General features: G+C 31.9%; 1 protein-coding gene and 1 pseudogene across 2 annotated transcripts; one reads left to right on the top strand and one right to left on the bottom strand.

Annotated features, from left to right (window-relative positions):
• Positions 1-1295: 1295 nt before the first annotated feature.
• LOC145597514 (cell division control protein 48 homolog E-like) lies at positions 1296-5693 on the bottom strand (annotated as a pseudogene). The gene is made up of 8 exons (XR_014103366.1): positions 5562-5693; positions 4614-4773; positions 3403-4518; positions 3066-3287; positions 2906-2977; positions 2530-2811; positions 2079-2438; positions 1296-1936 (listed from the first exon to the last, which is right to left on the bottom strand). The product of XR_014103366.1 is annotated as a cell division control protein 48 homolog E-like (transcript).
• A 15150-nt stretch (positions 5694-20843) lies between these two features.
• On the top strand, positions 20844-25168 carry LOC145597179 (G-type lectin S-receptor-like serine/threonine-protein kinase At4g03230). Its single transcript, XM_081653333.1, has 8 exons — positions 20844-22083; positions 22361-22861; positions 23011-23133; positions 23304-23440; positions 23574-23784; positions 23881-24118; positions 24197-24347; positions 24597-25168. The coding sequence occupies exons 1-8, from the start codon at positions 20844-20846 to the stop codon at positions 24909-24911; spliced, it is 2916 nt and encodes a 971-aa protein (XP_081509459.1). The 3' UTR covers positions 24912-25168.
• The last annotated feature ends 665 nt before the right edge of the window (positions 25169-25833 follow it).

The following is a 25833-nucleotide window of genomic DNA, read 5'->3' as shown; positions in this document are numbered from 1 at the left end:
TAATTTGGATGCTTTTTAGCTTACCTTTTGTTAAATTTGACAGCTAGGATTGGAACTTTTAATTAAAAGCTGTTGCCATGCAATTTCATACATGACCAAAAGAAAAAGAAAAAAATTGACCTTAAAGTACATACTGAAATTATTTCATGCAAGTAAAAAAGGGCCGAGAAATTTGATCTCTTTTGAGTTTTTTATAGCCTAGTGTCCAAATATTGTTAAACCTAATGAAGTAATGAGCATAATTTTGAATTTGAGTGGCGGACACAAGTATTGGACGTTTATTCGGCTTTTTGGTTCATATAGTTATAACTTATAAGTAACATTCATTTTATAAACAATAATATGCATCGTTTAAAGAGAGTGAGGGATAGCTCAAGTGGTTAGAGCTCCCCTCCCGGTTCTAAGAGATCTTGGGGTCGATCACCCGCCCTTGTGGCTCTCTAAACACCAAAAAAAATATGCGTCGTTTAAACTCTAAAAAAGGGGGAAAAAACACCAAGAAGTATTATTTACAATGTCACCACTTGAATTATTCCATGTATGCCCATATATGGGTGCCATCATCTAAAGCAAAAACATATCTAGTGATTTATATAAATATATAAATCATAAAAAAAAAAAAAGATCCATAGCTTTGCTACCATACATACATGAATGCCATTTTCTTTCTTTCTTTTCTTTTTTTTTCTAATCCAAAAAAAAAGGAAGAGGGATTATATAAAGGGAAAAAAAAGCTCCAAAAATAAATTTATCTAGATTTTCAGAACATCCACATGCAGTTAAATTGTCTCTTTTCTCTTGTAACATAGTACGAGTAGTAATGTGCATTTCAGCATTTGTGTTAGCATTAAGGACTTTGAAGTAGCATTGATTTAAAAGTGAAGTACACATGGTATAATGCTTTATGGGCCCAGTTACCATCCAAAGTAGAACAAGCATTATTATACCAAACTATCTACATTGAAAGTAGCCCATTGCATTGTAAAGGTATTGAAACATCAGAAACCAATTCACATCAAACCCCCCCTCTATGTTGAGCTTGAAGCGGATGAGCAGTGAATTAGTGGTATCGTTCTCCACCTTATATTTTTGGGATACAGAGATCGAAACTTATTCGGGCTAATAAAACTATCTTTTTATGGTTTACAATGTCAACAAACCTAACACTAAAATTGTACAATACTACCCTCTTTTTCAAAGGAAATCATTACATGAAATCGTCCATTCTCATAAATATGCCAATAGCATTTTTTTTTCTTATTTTTTTTTCTCATTGATAATACTATGGTTTTAATTTATAACTACCTTTTAATAATTTGATTAAATAAAAAAAAACCTAACTTTCAATCTAAGGTTCTAGTATGAATTTTCGTCAAAAGGAAAAAAATAGTACAAGTAATGATATTATGGGCCTTCCAACAAACAATTGAGTAGTGAGTAGTACATATTGCATTGCGAAATTGGGACTCACAAGAGTATCAGTCAAAAATAAAAATACATACTAGTGTAGTAGTATATGAATCAATCAAAATTAAGATGGACAAAACAAATAATAAAAGTACAATAAAATTACGGGAAACAACAAATAAAAAAAATTAAATCTACTTCTACATGTCTAAAACCTTGCATTAGTCATTGATAAAAAATCTAACGTTTAAGAATATAAATCATCGTCGTCGTTGACGGCAGCAGCAGAGGTAGTACTACCGGAATTCTGATTGGCAGCAAAGCGGAATTCAGAACCAATTCCGCGAGACTGCTGCAAAGTTTGAGCAAAAGACTGATATTTTCGAATATCAGCATTACTAACACTTCGGCGTGCATACTTCATTGACTCTTCGAAGTGTGCTGCCTTGATCTCGGATACCGACTCTTCACTCTTATCTTCTTCCATCGAGTTATGGCTCTCTGTTCTCTTCTTCTCCTTCTCAATGTCCTGCCAAAAAATACAATTTAGTTCACAAACTTGTACATGTTACGCCTCGACAAAAAATTTAACCACGTTATATGTGACAGATACAAATACAAAGTTTACATAATGTGACTTAACAATATATTCAATAAAACAACATATATACCTTCTCAATATTTTCCCTGATTGCGTATTTGCAAGCACGTTGGCAGATTTCGGTAATGTCTGCACCACTAAAACCATGTGTATACTGTGCGAGAGCAGCAAGGTCAACATCCTTGGAAACAGGTGATTTCCTCAAACAAGACTTGAAAATCTGAAGGCGGGAATCTTGATCAGGAAGAGGGATGTAGATCAACTGATCAAGCCTTCCAGGTCTAAGTAACGCGGAGTCAATAATATCTGGCCTATTTGTTGCTCCTATCACAAAAACTGTTTTCTTTGCGTTCATCCCATCCATCTCAGTTAGCAATTGGTTCAACACTCTATCAGCAGCTCCTCCGGCATCTCCAGATGAATTGCCGCGCTGAAAATTTTTCAAACAAAAAAATTAGCAAGAGGCAATCGACATATAAGCCTGCAACGAAACAACAATTCCATGGACATTAATCCCTCACCTGTGTAGCAATGGAATCAAGCTCGTCGAAGAATAGAACACAAGGTGCTGATTGACGAGCCTTGTCAAAAATTTCCCTAACATTTGCCTCACTTTCTCCAAACCACATGGTCAGCAACTCTGGTCCCTTGACACTGATGAAATTGGCTTGACATTCATTAGCAATCGCCTTTGCAAGCAATGTTTTACCACAACCAGGAGGACCATAGAAGAGAACACCTTTGGAAGGTGACATTCCAAACTTCTCAAACTTTTCCGGGTGCTCCACTGGGTACTGCACAGTCTGCAAACAGAAACATGAAGGTGTAAATACCCAATAATAAGAAAATGAAAACATCGACATTGCAATATGCCAATATCCTGTATGAGTAAAATACCTCTTGAAGCTCTCTTTTGACAGTTTCCAATCCTCCAATATCGTCCCATGAAACATTTGGAACCTCCACAACCTGCAAACCAAAGTAATCAATCATATTTTACGATTTCATAAATGTCGAACAAGTAGTATGATTTCAGGAAATTTAAAGTGAAACTTACTGTTTCGCGCAGGGCTGATGGGTTAGAAACTTGAAGAGCAGTTTGAAAGTGTTCATTTGTGACAGCCATAGAATTCAGCACCTCAGCATCAATTGTCTCGTCTTCTAAGTCAATGACATCCATTTTCTCCCTAATACACTGAAGAGCTCCTTCTGTGCAAAGAGCAGCAAGGTCTGCACCAACATAGCCATGTGTTTCCTTTGATATTTTTTCAAGATCAACCTGAAATAAAATTAAGCATATATAAGCTGATACACGATGAACTAACTACTCTGGTACTTAAACCTCAAAAGTAACTTAATACAATGTCACAAATACATCAAAATAAACAACTTACATCTTCTGCAAGTTTCATGTTTTTAGTATGGATGCGAAGAACTTCCAGCCTCCCAACTTGATCAGGAACTCCAATGTCAATCTCACGATCAAACCTTCCGAATCTTCTAAGAGCAGGATCAATACTATTAGGACGATTAGTAGCACCCATGACAATAACATGAGCACGGCTCTTAAGACCATCCATTAATGTCAACAGTTGAGAAACAATGCGCCTTTCAACTTCACCATTAGTCTTATCTCTCTTAGGAGCAATGGAATCAATCTCATCAATAAAAATGATAGCAGGGGCATTCTTCTCAGCTTCTTCAAATGCCTTCCTTAGATTGCTCTCACTCTCACCAGCCATCTTTGACATGATCTCCGGTCCATTAATCAAGAAAAAGAATGCTCCAGTTTCATTAGCAACAGCCTTGGCAATAAGGGTTTTACCAGTACCAGGAGGTCCATACAGCAAAATTCCCTTAGGTGGTTTAACACCGATAGCAGAAAAGAGCTTAGGATGTCTAAGAGGAAGTTCAACAAGCTCGCGGATCTGAGCCATCTGTTTCCTTACACCACCAACATCATCATAACCAACTTCATTCAGTCTCTCCTCATCCTCGCGCCTAACAGGCTCACCATCACAAAAGATCTCAGTATCAGGGGAAACAATACAGTACTCTGCAGGAACCGTCTCAACCACTTTAAACTCAACACTTCGCATTCCTCCCCTCACTAAGAATAGATCACCCTTCCTAAGAGGACGATAAGCATTCATGAAATAAGCTGTTTAAACCACAAACAAAAAAAAAAAAAAAGGGTCAAAATCCATTAGAATAACAACACAACATAAGATAGAGATAACTATAACTATGATTTCTATGAAATAATGTTGCATAAACTTACGCTTCAAATACACATCAAACAGGTTGCCTGTAACACCCTCAATAGTATCATCAACTGGTAAAATATGAACTTTTTCACCATATTTTACATCTGAAATCTCATGGACAGAAACAACATCTCCAAGGCGAACACGAAGATTAACCCTCACAACTTTATTCATCCTAATCTTGCATTCTTCACACCCTTCATCTCCCTGTATAATGCATATTGTATTCTTCCTTACCTTACCCTGCACCAAAAAAATATAAAAATTCAGATTTCAGAACTAGCCTTTTATAACAAGAAACTAACAGTCCAACATATAAATAATCAACCGAAAATTACCTTAATTAACACTGTATCTCCTTGAAACAAATTGAGTATATCCATGACAGCAGGGTTAATAAAAACCAATGAGTTATCATCAACTGTTGCTTCATCAACGATTAAACGATTCGGAGCTTTTTTTCGCTCAAGGATTGCAGTAGAGTATTTGTCATTTTTCCTGTAACAAAATCAAATGCTCATAAATTAAATACACTAGTTTATAATATATATTGCAAACTAAAGCATATATTGGAGATCATTATATGTTTACTCACAGCAACTGAATTATGTTTAGCATAGAAACTCAAATTAAAGCTAGTCTATAAAAAACATACCCCGTACCATATACTCCGTAATTGGTAATGTATCTTTTTTTTTTGACGAGACGTAATTGGTAATGTATCAGTAAGTCATAAGCAGTAAATTCACATAATTATGCCAAAATTATATGTATAAAGAAGAAAAAAACAATAAAACTGACCATAGTATACCAAATTTTAGAAATTATTTGACTTTAAAGTCCTAAAGTCACTCGCAAAAAAAAGTCCCAAAGTCTCGTAAAAAAAAAAAAAAAAATCTAAAGTCAACAATTTTGGAAAGTCTAACCAATGTATAGGTACGTGAATTAATTCAATTAATATCAGATTATTCTGAAGCAAAATCTAATGCTGAAAATTATTTGCATAATTCTAAAAAATCTAATAATCATCATCACACAAAATCAAAGCATAAATTCAGATTTTTATTTTTTTAATTTTTTGGCAAAAATCCAACATAAAAACCCCACAACTTTAGCAAATCATACATCAATATTACTCCGTAAAATATAGCACCCACAAATTACATTCATCAATTGAATTGAATTAAGATCAAATTAACACAAAACAACCCCAGAGAAAATAATTTTAGTAAAAAAAAAAAAAAAATAGTAAAAATTAGAATAATTTAGAGAGTAAGAAATCGTACGAAGAAGAAGGTTGGGCATGATCAGAAGAAGTATGATTAGCCATTGAGATTCCGAGTATCATTGTTTTACCAAGAATTGAGAGAAATATTGGAGTTTTTAGAATTTAGTACAAGAAGTTGAATGAAAAAAAAGAGTAGTGAAATTGAGGAAAAGTGAGGAGTATATATAGGTTATTAACGTCGGTTGGTTATTTCCTATTCGGCTATTCCTGATTACTTTGGATTAACTATTCTAGTTTAACACAACTTACAATTCTTTGTAATCAACTTCAACATATTTAATTTACCCTTTTAAATTTATCTTATGTGATGTTGACGCATATTAGGAAACTTTTCTAAACCAAATTCTATAAAGGTTTCATGATTATACTTTCTCCTTTAAATATTAACTAAATGTAAGCCCGTGCGATGCACGGTTTTTAAATATTTCATTTTTGTATATTTATTTTTTTTTTATGTAATTTCTTAATATTTTTTGTTTTTATTTTCTATTCTATTATTTTAACATTAATTTAAGATAAAATATTTTGTTAAGTTTTAAATTATTCTTATTCAAATTTCACGTATATAGAACTTGAATATATAAATTGAAATAAATATTATCTCATTCATCGGATAGTTAGATAAAATCATTAAATCAAAATATATTTTTTTAATTTCTAAATATTTGTTAAAATAATATAAATCCTAATGTAAAAGATAATATAATAGATAATTTTTGTTTTTTTTTTCATTATTTAAATCTTAAATTACGATTTTTTGTTTTCAATTCTCAAATTTCATTTGTTAATTTTTTCTTAAATGGCGACTGAAAATATAAATTCTAAATTAATATATAAATCTAATTTTTCATTGGTCGAAATATTACTTTTGCATATGTGGCGTGCAATGCACGAATTTTCATATACATTTTGTATATAAATATTTTTTTGGTGACATCTTAATTGTTTTCTTGCATTATAAGTTTTAAAAAGTTTGTATGAAAATATCATATCGTCAGATATTTACATAAAACCATTAACATCAAATGATAATTTCAATTTTTTAAATATCAAAATATAATTTTTAGTTTTTTAAATAATATAAATCCTAATATCTAAAGATAATTTTTAGTTTTGTAACAAATAAAAATGATAAAATTTAGTGTTCATAAATAATTAAAATCCTAATAAATTACTATTCGTCGTTTTTACCTACGTGACAAAAATTTAAAATTTCATTCGACACTTTGGTTTAGGTGGCGAGTGATTTTTTTAATTCTAAAATAAAATTGAAATCTAATTTTTAATTGGTCGAAAATATACTTTTTCTTATGTGGCGCTCCCAATACTCTCCAAAAATGCCTAATTTATTTATATATATTAGATATATTAGATTAGATTGTAACAAAGGTATATATTTTATCCCTCACAAAAAATATCCCTTTATTGCAATTAATCATTAAAAAAGGAAGTAATATAACTATATTTGAATTAATATTTTTTTTCTCCGTTCACTTCACCTTATTTATGAAGAATATAAATTATTTTTACTGATCTAATTTAATTTTTACTGAACAACAATTATTTTTACTTAAAAAACTTATTTTAACTGAATAAAAATTGTACTTCCTCCGTTTCTCTATAGTTGCAATACACGCTTTATCACGGTATTTAAGAAAAGTGGACCTCATGTAATAAAATACACTTAAATTGGGGGTTGAGTCTTGAGAGGTTGTTAGAAGTAGTGGGCCATGTAGTTTAAATAAAGGTTATACTACAATTTTCACCATAAAAACCTTCCTTTTATGGTGTGTTGCAACTATCAGGTAAGTGTTGCAACTATAAAAAAAAAATAGAGGAAGTAATTACTAAAAAATTTTAAAGGTGAAGTGAACAGGACCTAAATCTAACTAATGCTATTTGTTATTTAAAAAAAAAAAAAAATTATTTTTTGGTGTTTAGAGATCCATAAGAGTGGCGGTGAGAATTGATCTCAGGAGGCTAGGATCAAGCTATTCCTCACTCTCAATACATTTGGTATTGAATATTGATTGGAGAAGATTGATAATCTTATGGCTAGTGTAGATTGGCTTTATTAAAAATTCCAAATTATGCAACATAAGTACTTTTCTACCTTACTAATTAATTACTGTACTACGTAATAATTTGGTACAACTTTGTCCTTAAATGCATCACTTTTATATTTGGTAATTTTATACTAAACTTTATTATTTCTAACCCTACTTTAAACCTCATTCAAATTATTTTATCATTTTTCTCCTTCTATGCTCTATGCTTAAATAATAAACATATTCACGTTCTCTAACACACTTTGTCTTTTATGGCCCCATCTTATTATAATAATTTATTCATATGCTCACAATATTATATTACTCTCCTAAAACTCACAAAATGATGCATAAAAAAAAAAAAAAAAAACGAAGAGAGTATAGATTGCAATTACAAGCTATTACCAAGTTGTAAATGAGATGTTTACGAACACTAACTAGTCGAATCCGATGTTTTTGAGTAAAACTCATTTAATAATCGAGCCTTACTTCCTCCGTTTTCTTTTACTTGCAACACTTCCCTAAAAAGGAAATGTCACAATACTTGGAACACACTATAAAAGGAAAGTTACTTTAGGGAAAAACTATAATATTTTCCTTATTTAAAGCACATGGCCCACTAAATTACACTTCTAACAACCACTCATCCTATTTTAAAGTGTATTATATCATGTAAATCCCACCTTTCTTAATTACGCGCTAAATAGTGTGTTGCATCTAGAAGAAAACGGAGGAAGTATATGTTTGGATTTCAATTGTTTAATACACAAGTTTTGATCAAGCTTGTTCACTAAAGAAGGACACTCATTTACTCCTTTACTGAAGCCTTAATTTAATGTCTTTGCTGATTAAAGACATGGGTTAGATCAATTTGAAGTATGAAATGTTGGGTAATTGTGGCCCAAATTTAATGGCCCAATCCTCTACAATGACGGTGCATGTAGGGATGTCAGTGGGGCGAGGATGAATTTTGGTTTGACAAATGGTGGGGCGAGGATGGGATAAAAACCATACCTCCATGTATGGGTGATGGGGCGGGGTAGATTTTAGGTTGTACCCGCCCTGCCTCACTCACCCACTTCGTACCCGTCCCATCCCCACCCGTCCCACTTCGTACCCGTCTGATCATTCCCACCCAATACCCACATCTGTATATTTTTATAAACAAAATTATGTACATTTTGGAAAATTTGCAAATTGCAGCCATTTAAATTTACTATTTTGCAAATTGCAGTCACTTAAAAAAAATTGCAAATTGCAGGCCAAAAGTTCGTTTAAATTGTAAATTGTAGCTCGATTCAACTTTTTCTTTGTTGTACATGTCGAAAAATCTTCGGTTATGGTTTTAAGGGCCATTTTAGTTCTTAAGGATCCTAATTTAGCTCGGAATTAGCAAAAAAAAAAAAATGAAAATAAAATAATCGTAAGTGTCTCGTTTTTACAGCAAAAAATAGTTTCCCACAAATCGATACGTTTTTGTTACGCAGTTCCTTAAGACCTAAAATGACCCCTGAAACCTTAACCGAAAATTTTTCAAAATGTAAATTGATGAAAAAGTTGAACCAGGTTGCAATTTACAATGTATACGAACTTTTGGGCTGCAATTAGCAATTTTTTTTAAATGACTGCAATTTGCAAAACACTAACTTTAAATAGCTGCAATGTACAAATTTTCTATGCTTTTAATATGCTTATACTATAAACAAAGAAGTGTGTAATATTGACATTTTTTTTTTTGTAATGCATATTAATTACGAAGTATGTAGTATTGTGTATTGAAAGGTGGGGATTAGGCGGGGCTAGCTTGAATTGGGATTAGGTGGGGGTGGATATCCAAGTGGGGGGATGGACCGGGATAACTCTAGTATTAAAGGATCAAGAATAATCTTCTAGAATAGTACACATTACTCAAGTAACGTCGGTTAACTCAAGGAAAACAAGCTAGACAATTCTAGTACTGCGTATTAAAGGATCAAGAATAATCTTGAAGGTTTTATTTACTACTCATGCACCACTATAAATATAAGGGAGTTTGGCATATACAAAAACAACAAGAAGCCAAATACACAAAGAGCCACACACAAATACATAAACCTTCACTGTAATAGATAAATAATGTATTGGTTTAGTTGGGAAAAAAAAAACCAAAAAACAAAAAACCAAAAAAAAACCTCAAAGAGTTGTTCTTTAGCTTTTGATGAATCGATTCTCAAACATTATTATGCAGACTTTGTAACACCAACTTAAAGCCAACTATTGTATAAATGAGTCAATATGATAAATAACGAAAATAATACTCCGTAATAGAATATTGACTTGTTATCTTCAACTTATTTCAGATCATAACTAACCAGATCAGATCAGAAAATTTAAACAATAATAAGAAGAATAAAACCAAATCAAATCAAACCAGATCAGACTATAAAATATTAAGACTAAAATACTTTATTTTAATAGAAGAGAGCAAATACATAAATTTCGGTAATAAAGCTCAATGTTACAATGTGATACTCTCCAAATAAAATTATAACTACTCCTACATGTCTAAAACCTTTAATTTTACAAAGTGCAACAAAATATAGTATTTTGACCAATCCAACGTTTGCATATAAATCATCATTATCGTCATTCACGGTTGCAGCAAATGTAGTAGCACTAGAATCTGCAAGGTTTGAGCAAAGGACTGATATTTTCGTATATCAGCATCACTAACACTTCTGCGTGCATATTTCATCGATTCTTCGAAATGTGCTGGCTTGATAAGGGATCTCTCTGCACTTTCATCTTCTTCAATTGAGTCAGGGTTCTCTATTCTCTTTTTCTCCTTCTAAATGTTGCATAAACTTACGCTTCAAATAAGCATCAAACAGGTTGCCTGTAACACCCTCAATAGTATCATCAACTGGTAAAATATGAACTTTTTCACCATATTTTACATCTGAAATCTCATGGACAGACACAACATCTCCAAGGCGAACACGGAGATTAGCCCTCACAACTATATTCATCCTAATCTTGCATTCTTCACACCCTTCATCTCCCTGTATAATGCATATTGTATTCTTCCTTACCTTACCCTGCACCAAAAAAATAATATTCAGAACTAAAACTTATATAACAAAACAGTCCAATTCAAATACAAATTAATCAAAAATTACCTTAATTAACACTGTACCTCCTTGAAACAAGTTTAGTATATCCATGACAGCAGGGTTAATAAAAACCAATGAGTTATCATCAATGTTTGCTTCATCAACGATCAAATGATTCGGAGCCTTTTTTCGTTCAAAGATTGCAGTAGAGTATTTGTCACTTTTGCTGTAACAAAATCCAATGGTCATAAAACTTGAAATCTAATAAATACACAACTTTGTAATATATATTGCAAATTAAAACATTAAAGATCATAATATGTTTACTTAAGATTTTTATAGCAACTGAACTATAAACTTAGGCCCTGTTCTCTTCACCTTAAAAAAATAATATTAAGTAAAAATAATTTCAGTTCAGTAAAAATAAGTTCAGTTCAGTAAAAATAATTTCAGTTCAGTAAAAATAAGTTCAGTTCAGTAAAATTCAGTTTTCTTAAAGAAGAATTATAATAGAAAATCAGTAAAAACAATTTCAGTTCAGTAAAAATAATTTCAGTTCAGTAAAATTAAATTCAGTTCAGTAAAAATAAGTTCAGTTCAGTAAAAATAATTTCAGTTCAGCAAAATTAAGGTGAATCAAATAGGGCCTTAGAGGAACTCAAATTAATGCTAGTCCAAAAATAGAAACATAGTAATTCACACAACAGTATACCAAAAATATGTGTATTGAGAACCAATAAAATTGACGATAGTATAACAAATTCTACCATTTATTCAACTTTGAAGTTAGTCAACAATTTTGGTTCTGTCAAAAAAATAAGTCAACAATTTTGGAAAGACTAACACAGTACAGTCTAATATAGTCCAAATAGTATCAGATAATTCTCTTGCAAAATTTAATGTTGAATTTTTTTTTTATATATAATTCTCATAATCATGGTCACACAAAATCAAAGCATAAATTCACATAAGTTTTTGTTTTTAACAAAAAAATCCGAACTAGTATTATATACTCCTGGAGTACTATGGATTATCGTACTCCTTACACAATATATGAGTTATTTTGCGTAAACTTTATGTTATTTTATTTAAATGTCGTGTTATTTTGTTACAACAATATGTTATTTACTTATTTATTACTTCAGCTTCAACTCATGCTATTTTTAGTTTATATTAAATAACATGTACTCATTTAAAAATAACATATATATAAATTGAAATAATAATAAATTCATATCAAAATAACATTAGCAGTGTTGAGTTTCAATGCATCGTGAAGAAAATTAAACACGTTTGGACATAAACACGTTTAAACCCTTAAATTACCTTCAAATCAATTGATTTTTAAGAAACCCGGAAAATTAGAAGAAGAAAAGAGGAGAGAGAAAGTGTGTTTGATTTGAGTTGGAGTAGTGAGAGGAAGAGAGGGTGAGTGAGGGTGTCGTTGATTCCTAAAAAACCCAGAAAATTGGAAGAAGAAAGGAGAGAGAAAGTGTATGATTTTGAGTTGAAGTAGCTGAGAGGAAGAGAGAGTGAGTGTGGGAGGAAGATGAATGAGAAAAAGGGCGAATAACATAGATGTATTTAAAAATAACATACATACAATTTGAAATAATAAAAAATTAACATCAAAATAACATGAGTTTTATAAAATCTGGAGTACCGTGTACATGGTACTCCAGGAGTATGATAGAAATTGCGAAAAATCCCACGTAGAAAACCCAGAAATTTAGTTAACTATACATTACTAAAATTAAATACTCACAAATTACATTCGTGAATCGAATTGAATTAATTAAAATCAAATTAACACAGAATAACCCAAAAAAAAAAAAAAAATTTGAAGCAAAAGTAGAGTAAAAATTAAAATAATTTCGAAAGTAAGAATCATACGAAGAAGAAGGTTGGGCATGATCAGAAGTAGGATTAGCCATTGAGGTTTCTGGGTATTGTTGTTTAACCAAGAATTTTGAGAAAGATAAGATTTCGAGTTTAGTACAAGAACTTAATTGAATGAGAAAAAGAGTTGTGAAATTGAGGAAAAGTGAGGTTTAAAGGAGTATATATAGGTTATCAAAGTCGGTTTCCTATTCCTAATCATTTTAAATTAAGTATTTACAAGTAGTTTAAGGGTCTGTTCACATTTACCGAACTGAGCTGAACTGAACTGAACTAACTGATTGGAGCTGAACTGAACTGAACTAAATTGAGCTGAAATGAAAACTCCGTATTTTATGTGAGAGGTAAATTAAGAGCTGAACTGAACTGAACTGATTGGAACTGAACTGAACTGAACTGATTGAAGCTGAACTGAACTGAACTGAACTAAAATTAAGTAAATATGAACAGGCCCTAAGTCAACTTATAATTCTTTGTAATTCAACTTGAACTTGAACTTGAACTTGAACTTGAACGTCGTATAGAGCCAATATAGGTTTCCTAAATTACTATACTATACTACCTCTGGTTCAATTTACTCGCAATAAAGGATTATTTTATGTCTAATAAATAATACTAGTTTATTACGAGTAAATTGGATCAAAGGTAGTATTTAAATTTAGTTTTTTTATTTATTTATTTTATTTAAATTTAGCTTACAAATACTAAAAATCTTAAGCTAATAGTTATCCCATTTTTGCACATCTTGTTAATGCATTGGTTTAGTTAAAAAAGTTTTTGATGGGCCTATACATGGGCGTAGAAGTGCAGAAGCAATATGGGCTTGGTTCAAGACTCCGTGAAGTTCTTTAGCATTTGATGAACTGATTCTCAAACATCATTAATTTGTTATGTAGACATTTTAACACCCAGCTTAAAGTCAACTATCAATCAATTAACCTATACTAAAAGTGAACCTAAAATGACACTTGTCACAATGTCATTAACAATTTTCCCGCCTATTTTACTTTCTGTTTTTAAGAAGATTCTTTAAGGAAATTATTTTATAATAATGAATAATATCTTTTTTCCAGTTAAAATTCTTAACAATAATAACTCTCCATATAAACCCAACTAATATATTTTTATATTTACTTTTGAATTAATATTATGTGTATAATTTTTTTATAAAATTCAATATAATAATATCTCTTTAAAAAATTAATAACAACCGTGCATTGCACGGGATTTAAACTAGTTGTATAAATGAGCAAATACTGTATGATATTCCGTAATATGGATAACTCGAATAACTTTTGGCGCATAGTATCTACTGTATTTGTTTAGAAACAAATTGTATGTCTAAGTTGTACTCCCTCCGTTTTTAAATACTTGTTTTATTTCTCCATACGTGGAGTTTTATGAGAAATGAGACAAGTATTTAAATACGGAAGGAATAAATATTTAATTGAGTATAAAGTACCACCAAATAGGTAAATAATACTAATAAATATTGTAGTGGTATAAATATTTTTCTAATGGTACAAATTATAAGTATTTAAATTGTTCATCAAATATTATACTACCGTGAGATATAATAGTACTATTAAGACAATCTATAATCTAATGGTATAATATACATGCATAATAGTACACAAAAACTAACACTGTAATCGAATTTATGGGCGTCAAATGACTAATTCACCCTCATATTTGCAAATAAAAAAATATAGGCACTAAATTTCTTTTTCTCTCGCCTCTTCCTCTCTCCCTCTCTAAAAAACCCTAAAATCTCCGGCAGCCGCTAGGGGCTACCATCATCATCTCTTTGATGATGGTAAGCCCCAATTCTTTTTTTATTTCCTTTGTTTTCTGTTTTCTAGTCATTAATAATCCTCCTTGCTCTCTCTTTATGAGAGTTTTCTTCCCAATTTTTGGGTTTGTTCTCTCCTTTTGTGAGAGTTTGGTGTTTGTCTTTCTTATCTTCCCTTATGGAAGATTGGAATTTATTTTTAGGGTTAAATATGAAATATTGGATTATTCATGGGTTGTTATTCGTACAAATTTGCAATTGGCGTTGGAATTGAGGATGCGATCGACATGGTCAAGTAATGAATTTTCCCGAAACTATGTCAAGAAGATGGACTCCCTCATAGAAGGCTGCATATTTCAGCGAACAATCGAGGACTGTGCTTCATCGTCAGATCTAGTTTCTCATCATCATAGTTTCTTTAAAGAGGATTTTTACTTGATTAATTTAGATTGTATTTTACTTTTCTATATTGCTTATTGTAGATGCCGTATGGCTTTCAATTAATGATATTTTATCTTACCCTTCAAAAAAAAAAAAAAAAAAAATATAGGCACTATACGCCGATGTACTCCTAATTTGCACAAGTAAAATTGCCAAAGTCGAAAAAGAAAAAGATTATAAATAAAGATAAAAGGAGAGGAGGACACCTAAGTACGTGTCAAATTTAGTTTTATTTTATTTTATAAAATTTAGTTTGTTTTTTTAATTTTTATATACAAGTATAGATATAGATTGAAAGAATTGTAGCCAATGTTTTATTGTTTGCATTTTAACCAAATCTATTTCTATTAATCCTAACCATTTCTTTTTTAAAAAACTATCGTTTGCACCGGGTGTTTAACAATTTTTTTTAGATGTTTAGAGAGCTACAAAAGCGAGTGATGAGAATCGATTCTAGGATACCTAGAATCGGGAGGGGAACTCTAACCACTTGAGCTATCCCTCACTCTCAGGTGTATAACAATCTAAGTGTACGGGTGTACAAATAAAGGGTAAGTTCTAACCAATTTTGGATAATAACTTTCAATCTACTTCGATCTATCAAGATAATTTTTCAACCGAATTATGATATTTATTGTACACTGATTTATTTAAAATTTTGGGTATACTATTTTGTTTCAATTTTACATAAATCAGAAACATATTACGGAGTACAAGACAAAGTTTTTGAAATATTGATAAAACAAGTATATTCAAAGCATGTTTATAAATAATGCAAATATCAAATTGTTGCGATTACTGTGAAATCAAGTATTCGTAGTATGTACCATTCTTATATGGACAAGTATGGTATTGGTCGTATTGCAGGCTTTGTAGCACTGAGGAAGTTCCAGTTTATCTTTCTAATAAACAAATCTTGTTAATCAAATGACAAACAGTTAGTACTAGGTTAAATCCCGTGCCATGCACGGTAATTTTTAATACTTAATACTTATCATTAGTTTAACACTATTATTTAATAAATAAAATATTATTCTACCTAATTGCAAAATACGATAAAAGTTCTTACAAAAAAATTTTAAAAAATTTATCACACTAAAAAAAATAGAGTGAATAATATATGCACGACTAATAAAAATAACTATGAATTACATTACAAAGTTAAAGATAGAAAACTATTATTGCATAATATTGTATAAAAAGAATAATATCTTTGCTTGAATGTGTACAAATGGGATATATTTATTAAATCGGAAGTGAAATATTATTGTAAAGTTTGTATTTAAAACTTCTATAAGAAGCTTTGGCCAAAAAATTAAAATAAAAATAAAATAAATAAAAAAAAAACTTTTGGAGGGAAAATTTATAACTTGGAGATGACATGTGTCATTCCTGGTTTCGCCTTTAGTATAAAGTTATAGATAGATGGAATATATTTATTAAATCGGAAGTGAAATATTATTGTAAAGTTTGTATTTAAAACTTCTATAAGAAGCTTTGGCCAAAAAATTAAAATAAAAATAAAATAAATAAAAAAAAACTTTTGGAGGGAAAATTTATAACCTGGAGATGACATGTGTCATTCCTGGTTTCGCCTTTAGTATAAAGTTATAGATAGATGACAGATTATAAATAAATCAACAATTTTAAAGCATATTTTTAATAAAAAGTTTTTGATTTATTTACCGTTATGTCATTAATTAAGGGTTCGTTTGGCATTGTTGTGGTTTTCTGTTTTTTGGTTTTTTATTGTATAAAAGTATATGATATATGTCACATAATTTATAAAAAATTATTTAAACTTATTAAAATCATAATACTTTTGAAAACTGACAACAAAAAAGTGGAAACACCTTTTTCTTGTTTCCTGTTTTTGGTTTTTAGTTTTCAAAAAAACAGGAAACTGAAAACAAAAAATGATGCCAAACAAGCACTAAGCTTTTATTTTCTAGAGTGAGGGATAGCTCAAGTGATAGAGCTTCCTTGTTGCAAAAAAAAAAAAAAAAAAAAAGTGATAGAGCTTCCTTACTTTGCAAGCCAAAAAAAAAAAAAGTGATAAAGTTTCTTTCCCGATTCTCATCATCCGTCCTGTAAACACCAAAAAATAAAATAAAAAATAAAAAGGCCCCGTGCCTAAAACACAATGAAGAGAAAGAAAGAGGTTTTCAACAACAAAAAAAATAAAGAGAAAGAGACATTATTTTAAGGGACGGAGGGAGTACTAAACAAGTTCCAAAATTGCGGTTTAATTTGGTGCTCCAGAGTCCAGAGTCCAGAGTCCAGACAACGCTACAAACAATCCTAATTCTAACTTTTTATGTACTCGTTTCAAGTCACTGAAATATCCAAAATATGACTTTTATGATGTTATTTTCCCCTTTTTCCATTTTCTCCACAAAAAGTGGGGAAAGGGGTTTCTGTTGTGGAGTGTGGAACTTTTTAATTTCAAAATCAAGTCGTAGAGAAGGGGATGTAAACTCATACTCATGAAATACGTTAAATTTGACGATGACTACCACATGTTCGATGAAATGCCTGAATGGTATGCATTGATCATAATTTTGTCCATTTATTTTGCTTTGAATTTTGCTATATTTGTTGCTTTTAAGGTAATGTTTGAATTTTAATTGACGCAGACGTATCAGTGCAAAGGTTAATTCACTGGTAATTTCGATTACAAATTCATTGTTCTTATTGATGGTAAAAGGTATTATCAATTTCATTGAATAGATAATATTTTGATTAATAATATAATTTTCATTTGGTGTTTATATTGTGGTTGATTTTAGAATTTAAATTATTGTAAATCTTTGAAAGGAGTGTGGATCAATCAAGAGGGGGTAATACAAAGATATAATTTTGCTAAAGGTTCTCTTGCGTTTAAAATTAGGTACATCCGGATGTATGATGGATTACTTAAAGAGTCTTTACTCTTTAGTTATTTTTAGCTTAGTTTCGATACCACTAATTGATGGGAAAATGAGAGCGGTCTTGAGCAAGTATTGTGCTACGTAGTATGAGAAATTGATATTAGGAATTGGAAGATATAAATTAATTAACTAAAGAAGGGAATGAGGGCTTGAGATTACATGATGTGTGTTTTTTTTGGACTTTAGATTACATGGTTGCATGTACAGAGTAGTATATGCATGAAGAATACTTGAATTAGAATTTCTGTTTTAGAAACATGTATCAATACAATATAATAATACTTTTGATCCAAAATATATTGTTTCTAGTGAATTTTTCATGTCACAATATTATTAATAAGAACTTACTTGTATAAGTTAATTTATACTTGTACTTTACAACAAATGTTAATGCAATATCACTAACTTCTTAATAGTAGTAAACTTGGCTAAAAGGCTGGATATTTTAGATCAATAATAAGTTTGAATTAGTAATCTATAAAATCATGCATGAACTAGCATAATCTTTAACTACTTTTACTGGATTGAGTTGATTTGTACTCATGGGATACATTTTTTTATTTTGAAATTGTTAATCAATACAAAATTTACTCCTAATACTCAAAAAATGATATTTGCCTTTTCAGGAGTATATTATTTATCAGTCAGAGTTGCTGATTTTTACGTATGATAAGTACTGATTATAAATGATTTTTACGAATCAAATTTTGTTTTTACCAAAATCGATTTGAAAATTCTATAATAGTCATTTGAAATATGACTGCCATAATATTTTCATGATTATATGGTTTATAATTAACATATTTTTTGTCAAAAAGATATTATATTATATTACTTTTGATATAAAATAGTTGTATCAACATTTTGTTTATTTATTAAATTTTTAGTTTCATTTATTTTATATTTATTATTATTTTATAGTTTCTCGAAAAATAATTATTTTTTATGGGGATTAAACTTTTCAAAAATTATTTTTGCATGGTACATATTAGGAGACTAATAATGTCCAATTTACAATTAAAAAAATGAACTGATCATATTGTTTATCATTAAAATAATATGGTAGTCATATTTCAAACGACTACTATAGAATTATCCAAATCGATTAGGTCCTAGCTAAAAGGTCCATAGTTTTATGGGAATGTACCTTTCATTGGTGTGGTAAGTCTTAGGACATATTGGCCTATTTTGGTACATTTTTAACATATGTGCTCAGAAACTAAAACCCACCACAAGCCGTGTGGAATTGTGGATGGTTTTCCTTTTCCTTCCGTAATTCTGGGTTCCCATTATTCTATATTGAATACCCCTTTGTTTAGGCAATTACTTTGTATGTTGCTCGTATATTATGCTAATTGACAAATGACAATGCATGTAAAACTTGTTTAATTGGTGTAAATGAGCTTTGCCATTTTATAACCCCACCAGCTACTAGTGGTTTATCTTCTTTAATAGTTCTTTTGACTTGTTGGCTTGTTTCTCAAGTCATGATTAATGTGGAAAAAAGTTTCACACAGTAGATTACATATACTTGTATGCAGTATTCCATCCATTTGTCTTCCAAAGATTATCCTAAACGTGTTTTATTCCACTAATTAAAATGTTTGGACACATAAAAGCAAGTAGGTCGGGACTCAGTTGGTTTTTTCCATGTGATTGTCACATTTTACATACCAACATCGGTATGGGGTAAACTCAACGGTTAAAAAACGAAATTTGAATAACCTTTGAAGGATGGAAGGAGCATGTGAAATATGATACCTATTTGTCTTTAAGAGTACGGGAACATATTTGAATAAAAATGACTCTAAGTAACAATGGTGATACATTTAAATATATAATTATAGATACCATTAAGAAGATTTCTATAATGTTACTGATAACGCCCCCAATCTAAGGGATCAGAACCTCCTGTTTGTTGTTACTCGAATGACTTCCTCATGTTTTACTACGTAATTACTTGAACTTCAGACTATTCTTCTTGAATGCAGCTGGCTCAGCTTTGACAATGATCTCTTAGTCATTGAAGAGAAAAGAATTGAATTGACAAGAATCGATATGAACAAAAGAAGAAAAAAGGACAGCTTTTCTTTCTTCCTGTTAAGTATTAAAGTCTTGTTTTGTACAGTGCATGTTTTCTAGTTCCATTGAACAATTCAGCAATCAGCATTATAAATGACTTTTTGGGAGCATTAATTTGAATAAGAATTAGGCGGCATATTGACTGGGCATTTTGCGGGGCAGGGTGCTTTTGAGGTTACTCCATAGCATTTTGCAGGGCAGCCATTGTATGTGTATCAGCTTCCAGATTAATACTCGTACATCGTATGCTAGGATTACTGTGCACATGATGCTTGAAATGAGTAATTTTTGTTGAAAATTGACTGCTCTGATTCTTTTTCAAATAAATGGTTGAATTTGGATTTTAAAAAATGTTATATGTAACAAGTACCACTAAAATATTCATCATAGATTCATAGATAAAGGTCATGTTAATTTCAAAAAATTCTAATAAGTGTTAGTTTATTAAGATTACTATGCATATTTGCGTATTGCCTTAATGTTGTAGACTTGTAGCCACCTTTTTTTCCCTCCCTTTTATGGATTTTATGATTGGTGTTAAATAAAATTTCAACAGGATCTACTTTATAGACAGTTTTAGTAAGTGGGACAAATGAAGGGTCCATATTTTTTTTTACATTGGTAAAAATCCTACCGTAGAATTGTCTTCCTGTCCAAATCTTGGCATTAATAACGTGGCTGTTAATTTGTTGAATAATTCAGCAATACTGAAAGCTTTGGTTGTTCTGACTTCTGAGTTTGTAGCATCAATATTGCAGTATAAGCAACGGAGTAAAATTGTGTTGTCTACTTGTCTAGTACTCGTAAGAGATAATATCTGTGTCTTATCTTACATATAAAACCAAAAAAAAACCATGTAGCTTACCTTGTAAATGGCTGCCTTCTGATTTCTTACTGAAACCCACGTAGCTGCTTAAAATACCTTCACAACAGCTTCAAATGGTTGCTTTTTACCTATTGAAGTGATTTAATCAGAAGTACATCTCTTTATTCATCATGTCTCTGAGTTGTCCTAGGTTGTTCTTATATATGCTGCTCTTTTCCTTTCTTATACCTCATTGTAGCGCGAGTTATTGTTTAGCAGATGGCTCTAAAATCAGTGATAGTAGCCAAAGCACCTTACTATCTCCAAGCAAAGTTTTTGAACTTGGATTCTTTACTCCTGATGAGAGGCTCAACAGAAACAGGTATGTGGGTATATGGTATTACCGCTCCAATCCTAGGATAGTTGTATGGGTTGCTAATAGAGAAAATCCTGTTTTGGGTAACAATGGCTATGTTATAGTAAAAGGTGGTAAGGTTGAGGTATTGGATAATGATGATTTGACTTACTGGTCAATTGATTCTGTTGCGTCTGTAAATTTAACAAAATTGTGTTTGAATGATAATGGGAACTTAATATTATCAAGTGGTCTAGGAGAATCAATCTTGTGGCAAAGCTTTGATAACCTGACTGACACGATTCTTCCTGGTAAGATTTTAAATGGAACCTTAAATATGAGATCGTGGAAAAATCGCAGTGACCCAAAACCAGGGAGCTCTCTATTGCTGCTACAACCAGGAAATGATCCTGAAATCAAAATTCAGGAAGATGGATATCCAGAGTATTGGGACAACAGAGCTGACCCTTCTGTTAAGATTCCATCCTCGCTGTCTGAATTATTAAGTAATAGGGATGGCAAAACCTCTCTTCCTAACAATACAAGATTAGTGATGAACTTCACTGGACAGATTCAGCTGTGGAAGTGGGAAAGCGAAAGCGAAAGCGAAAGCGGCTGGTCTCTTGATTGGCAAGAGCCAAAAGATAGGTGTAGCTTTAATGATGTATGTGGAAACTTTGGCAGTTGCAATAGTAATAGTGGGTTGCCTTGCAAATGCTTGCCAGGATTTAAACCTAGTTTGTTGCCTGAATGGAATAAAGGATGCTTTTCTGGTGGGTGTGTGCCAAATTCTGGAGCTCCTAGTCAGCGGACTGATAGTTTCAATGATACATTTTTGAGATTGCCTATGGTGAAAGTGAGAGAAACAGGTTGTAGTGCATCTACTGTAACAGACTGTGAGGCATATTGCCTTCAGGACTGTAATTGTGTGGCTTATGCTATTGGTGTTGCAAATTGCTCAGGAACGGCCACTCTTACTGAGAAGAGTTGCTTAACATGGTCTCAACGTCCTCACTTACAAGAGGAGTATCCTCAGGGGCTTACTCTCTTTGTCCGCACTCCTTCTGCAGACCTAGGTTTGTTTACTTTCTGCTGCTAATTGAATATTGTTGCAAATTATAACGTCATTAGTTGTGACAAACTGACAACTCATTTAATGTTGAGCTAGTTCGTTAAAACAACACAGGGTTTTCTATATATGCTATTCTATAATTGTGGTACGTAAAATATGTTTTCAAGTATAGAAATACTCGAAATTGTTACTTGTATTTGATATTTTGATTTTAAAACCCTTTGCTTAGAACATTAGAAGAGACTAATTATACAGGGGCATAATTTGTACTCTTGTGGCAGGATCTATTTCAAGAGCCTGCAAACCTTGTGGAGCATATGTAATCCCTTATCCCCTTAGTACTGATGGAGCGAGTTGCGGAGATTCCTCATACTCCCATCTTCAATGCAATTCAAAGACAGGGCAGGTTAACTTCTCAACTTTCACAGGCACCTTCAGAGTCTCCTTAATTGATCCAACTGCAGCACAATTTTCCATCCAAGTCATGCATGCAAATAGTTGTGACAGTGTATATATAAACTCATTCGTTCTGTCACCCAAGCTTTCATTGCCTTTCTTTGTTAGAAATTGCACCATTTTTAAAGATAAACCTTTGATTCAACTCGAACAGCCTTTTATTGAAGTTGACATAGGCTGGAAACCACCATCAGAGCCCACTTGTAATATACCCTCTGATTGTGCTGCCTGGACTCATACTACTTGTAAAGCCGGAAAAGGGAATACAAAGAGGTGTATGTGTAAATCAAATTTTCATTGGGATGGTTCAAAGCTGAAATGTACTAGAGGTGAGCTGCGGATTTTCTTCTCACATATTTCATTCCTAAAATTCTCTTTCAATGACTTTTCACCTAAAACAAATGTAAGTTTGAGCATTTCTGTTTCATTTTTAGAGATGATCATTGTTAATACTAACAATGTTTTGATTTTGTCCAAAAAGTGCCTTTTCCTCTCAAGGTTGTGGTTTCTTGCGTAGCTGTTGCGTTGGCAATCACTGTTCTCTGTGGTGTATTCTTTGTTTATCGTAAGCGTGAAAGAAGGATCGCTGAAAAGCAAGGTCAGAAAGTCATATAGTTCACCCTAATTGTTGCACTCATTATAAACATGCAAATTTTAAGGATAGGCAATGCAGTCAGTAATTCAGTAGATATTTTAAAAATGCATGCCTTCTGAACTGAATTCCTGCATACCATTAAGTTATTAAAACTGAGTATTGATAACAAACAGAATCATTTAAGCTCAAGGGAGATGATACTGAAGACATAGATGTCCCATTTTTCGTTTGGGGAAGCATAGTATCTGCTACAAACGATTTTGCTGATGCAAATAAGCTTGGAACAGGAGGATTTGGTTCTGTTTACAGGGTACTTTATTTTTTGATTTTGTGTATTGAACTTTTGTTGTTGATGTGTGGAAATCAGCCAAGTGAAACCTTATGATTTTATCTTCGTATGGAGTTTGCTAATGCACTGTACTGTTGCTAACGTATGAATTCAGGGTAAGCTTCCAGATGGAAAGGAAATTGCTGTCAAGAGGCTATCAAGTGTGTCAATGCAAGGCGTTGCAGAATTTAGGACTGAGGTTGTGCTGATTGCCAAACTCCAGCATCGGAACCTTGTAAGACTTCTGGGATATTGTGTGAAAGAAGAAGAGCATAATTTAGTTTATGAATACATGCCTAATGGAAGCCTAGACTCATACTTATTTGGTTAGTCTCCTCCTCGTGAAATTATTGCCTGCCAATATACACAACTTTTAAGCACATTCCTCTAACATAGCAAGTTGTGTATATTGTTTTTGCAAGACCAAACCTTTTCTGTTTACTTGGACTGGAAGAAGCGTTATGATATCATCCTCGGAATAGCTAGAGGCCTTGTTTATCTCCACCAAGACTCGAGGCTTAGAATTATCCATCGAGACCTAAAACCAAGCAACATTTTGCTCGATGAGGAGCTCAATCCAAAAATTTCAGACTTTGGTGTAGCAAGGATTGTTGGAGGGAAAACAACAGAGGCAAACACTAACAAAATTGTTGGAACATAGTAAGTTGGAAAATTGCACCCTTATATAACCTTTTTACTCAAAGTGTATGTAGGTTGATGCGATTGTTGTTGTTGCAGTGGCTACATGTCTCCTGAGTATGCATGTGAAGGATACTTTTCAATCAAATCAGATGTTTTCAGTTTTGGCGTGGTTGTTTTGGAGGCTATTAGTGGCAGAAGAAATTCAAGAGCAACTGTGTTCGAGGAAGGTCTGAATCTGCTTGGACATGTATGTATCGATCTTCCTTTGCCTAAATTCTTTAGATTTGAAGTGACTGATATATTTATGAAATATTCGCCTAAGATCAACATTTAGTAATGCCAATTTGCTCAACTTCATATCATCAACAGTTTCTTTTTGTCACCCTATTTAGTGTTTTTACTCACTCTAATCCTTTTGTTCTGTAAGAGTGTAAGACAAAGTTACCTCTATTTCAAAATTTTACAAGACACTAATGTAGTGTATGGTGTGGTGTAGGCATGGAGATTATGGTCCGAAGATAGAGGACTGGAATTCATAGACCCAACACTTAAAGAATCATGTAATCCAACCGAAGTGTTGAAGTGTATTTATCTCGGGTTATTATGTGTACAAGATGACCCTGTTGATCGTCCCACCATGCCAAACGTGGTCCTTATGCTTAGCAGCAGCAATGAAAGCGCTTCGAGCCAGTTACTTCCGAAAAAACCATCTTTCTTTAGTAGTTCATCATCATGTGAGACTGCCTCATTGTCCAGTCAAGGAGGTTTCAGCTCCATTGATATGATCACTGTGTCAACTGTTGGCCGATAAATGACAGTTCAGGCATCAGCTAAATATACTTGAAGATTTGTAAAGATTTTGCTACTAGGCGCCTAGGCCATTCACAACATCACAATTTGTTACTGAAGTTTCTTAAAAAGTCTATGCCATAGTGTGATGGTTTAGTAATTGATTGGTTTACTTTAAAGCCCAATTCATTTTTCCCGATTTGTATTGATTTTAGATATTTAACTAGCCTTTTCACCCGTTCGATGCACGGGTTGTTGCTTAGGTTATTTTTCTTGAAAAGTGTCGGTGTTGTTGTGAAATTTAATAAAGTATATATACATAGATATTGTAGGGAATGAAATGATACATTGGTTTAAGTTATACTTAAATTTAAGAGATGAAAAGACTATATCATTAATGTAATGAACACTGATTAGTTTAACTTTAATTTATTATAAATGGGAATTTAAAAAGAAAGGATTAAGAGAGGTAACATGTGGCATATGAGTGATTAGGGTGACATGTGGCTTAGTATAGGTTGTGGTTTGTGTTTTTAAATACTAAATAAAGTATAGAAGTATAGATTACAGGAAAATAATTTTATTTAAGGAAAATTGTAAGAAATCACCTTTTACATAACCATTTTTTTTAAAAATAAACACCTTATAAAAATTTACTTGTGAAAACACGCCAAAAACCACTTCAAAGTAACAGTTGATCTCAATTTCCGATGTTTGATTTGGTTTTCAGGTATTAACCTGCACATGAGACACACGTGATCCGGTAAATCCCCCTTTCTTAATTATTTCCCTCCCATTGACCCCCCTTCCATTTAACTTTCTCTCTACAGCCGGTAACCTAGGCCCTCTCTTCTAACAGTGCTAAAAATGGCTGTTTAATTGCTATCCTATGTTGGATGCCACGAATCGTACAAATCACGCTATCATAACCAACAATGGTTTTT

The sequence above is a fragment of the Chenopodium album genome, chromosome 20 (genome assembly GCF_948465745.1).
Source record: "Chenopodium album chromosome 20, dcCheAlbu1.1, whole genome shotgun sequence".
Lineage (NCBI taxonomy): Eukaryota > Viridiplantae > Streptophyta > Magnoliopsida > Caryophyllales > Amaranthaceae > Chenopodium > Chenopodium album.
Note: the sequence above shows the minus strand (reverse complement) of the source record. Positions and strands in the feature narration are given on the sequence as shown.

What these genes read in the sequence shown, in the direction of transcription:
- LOC145597179 (XM_081653333.1), top strand. Translation starts at nt 20,844, where the DNA reads ATGTCTCTGAGTTGTCCTAGGTTGTTCTTATATATGCTGCTCTTTTCC. An exon ending in AAGGATCGCTGAAAAGCAAG is followed by an intron (nt 23,134 to 23,303) that starts GTCAGAAAGTCA and finishes GATAACAAACAG; the next exon opens with AATCATTTAAGCTCAAGGGA. An exon ending in CCTAGACTCATACTTATTTG is followed by an intron (nt 23,785 to 23,880) that starts GTTAGTCTCCTC and finishes TGTTTTTGCAAG; the next exon opens with ACCAAACCTTTTCTGTTTAC.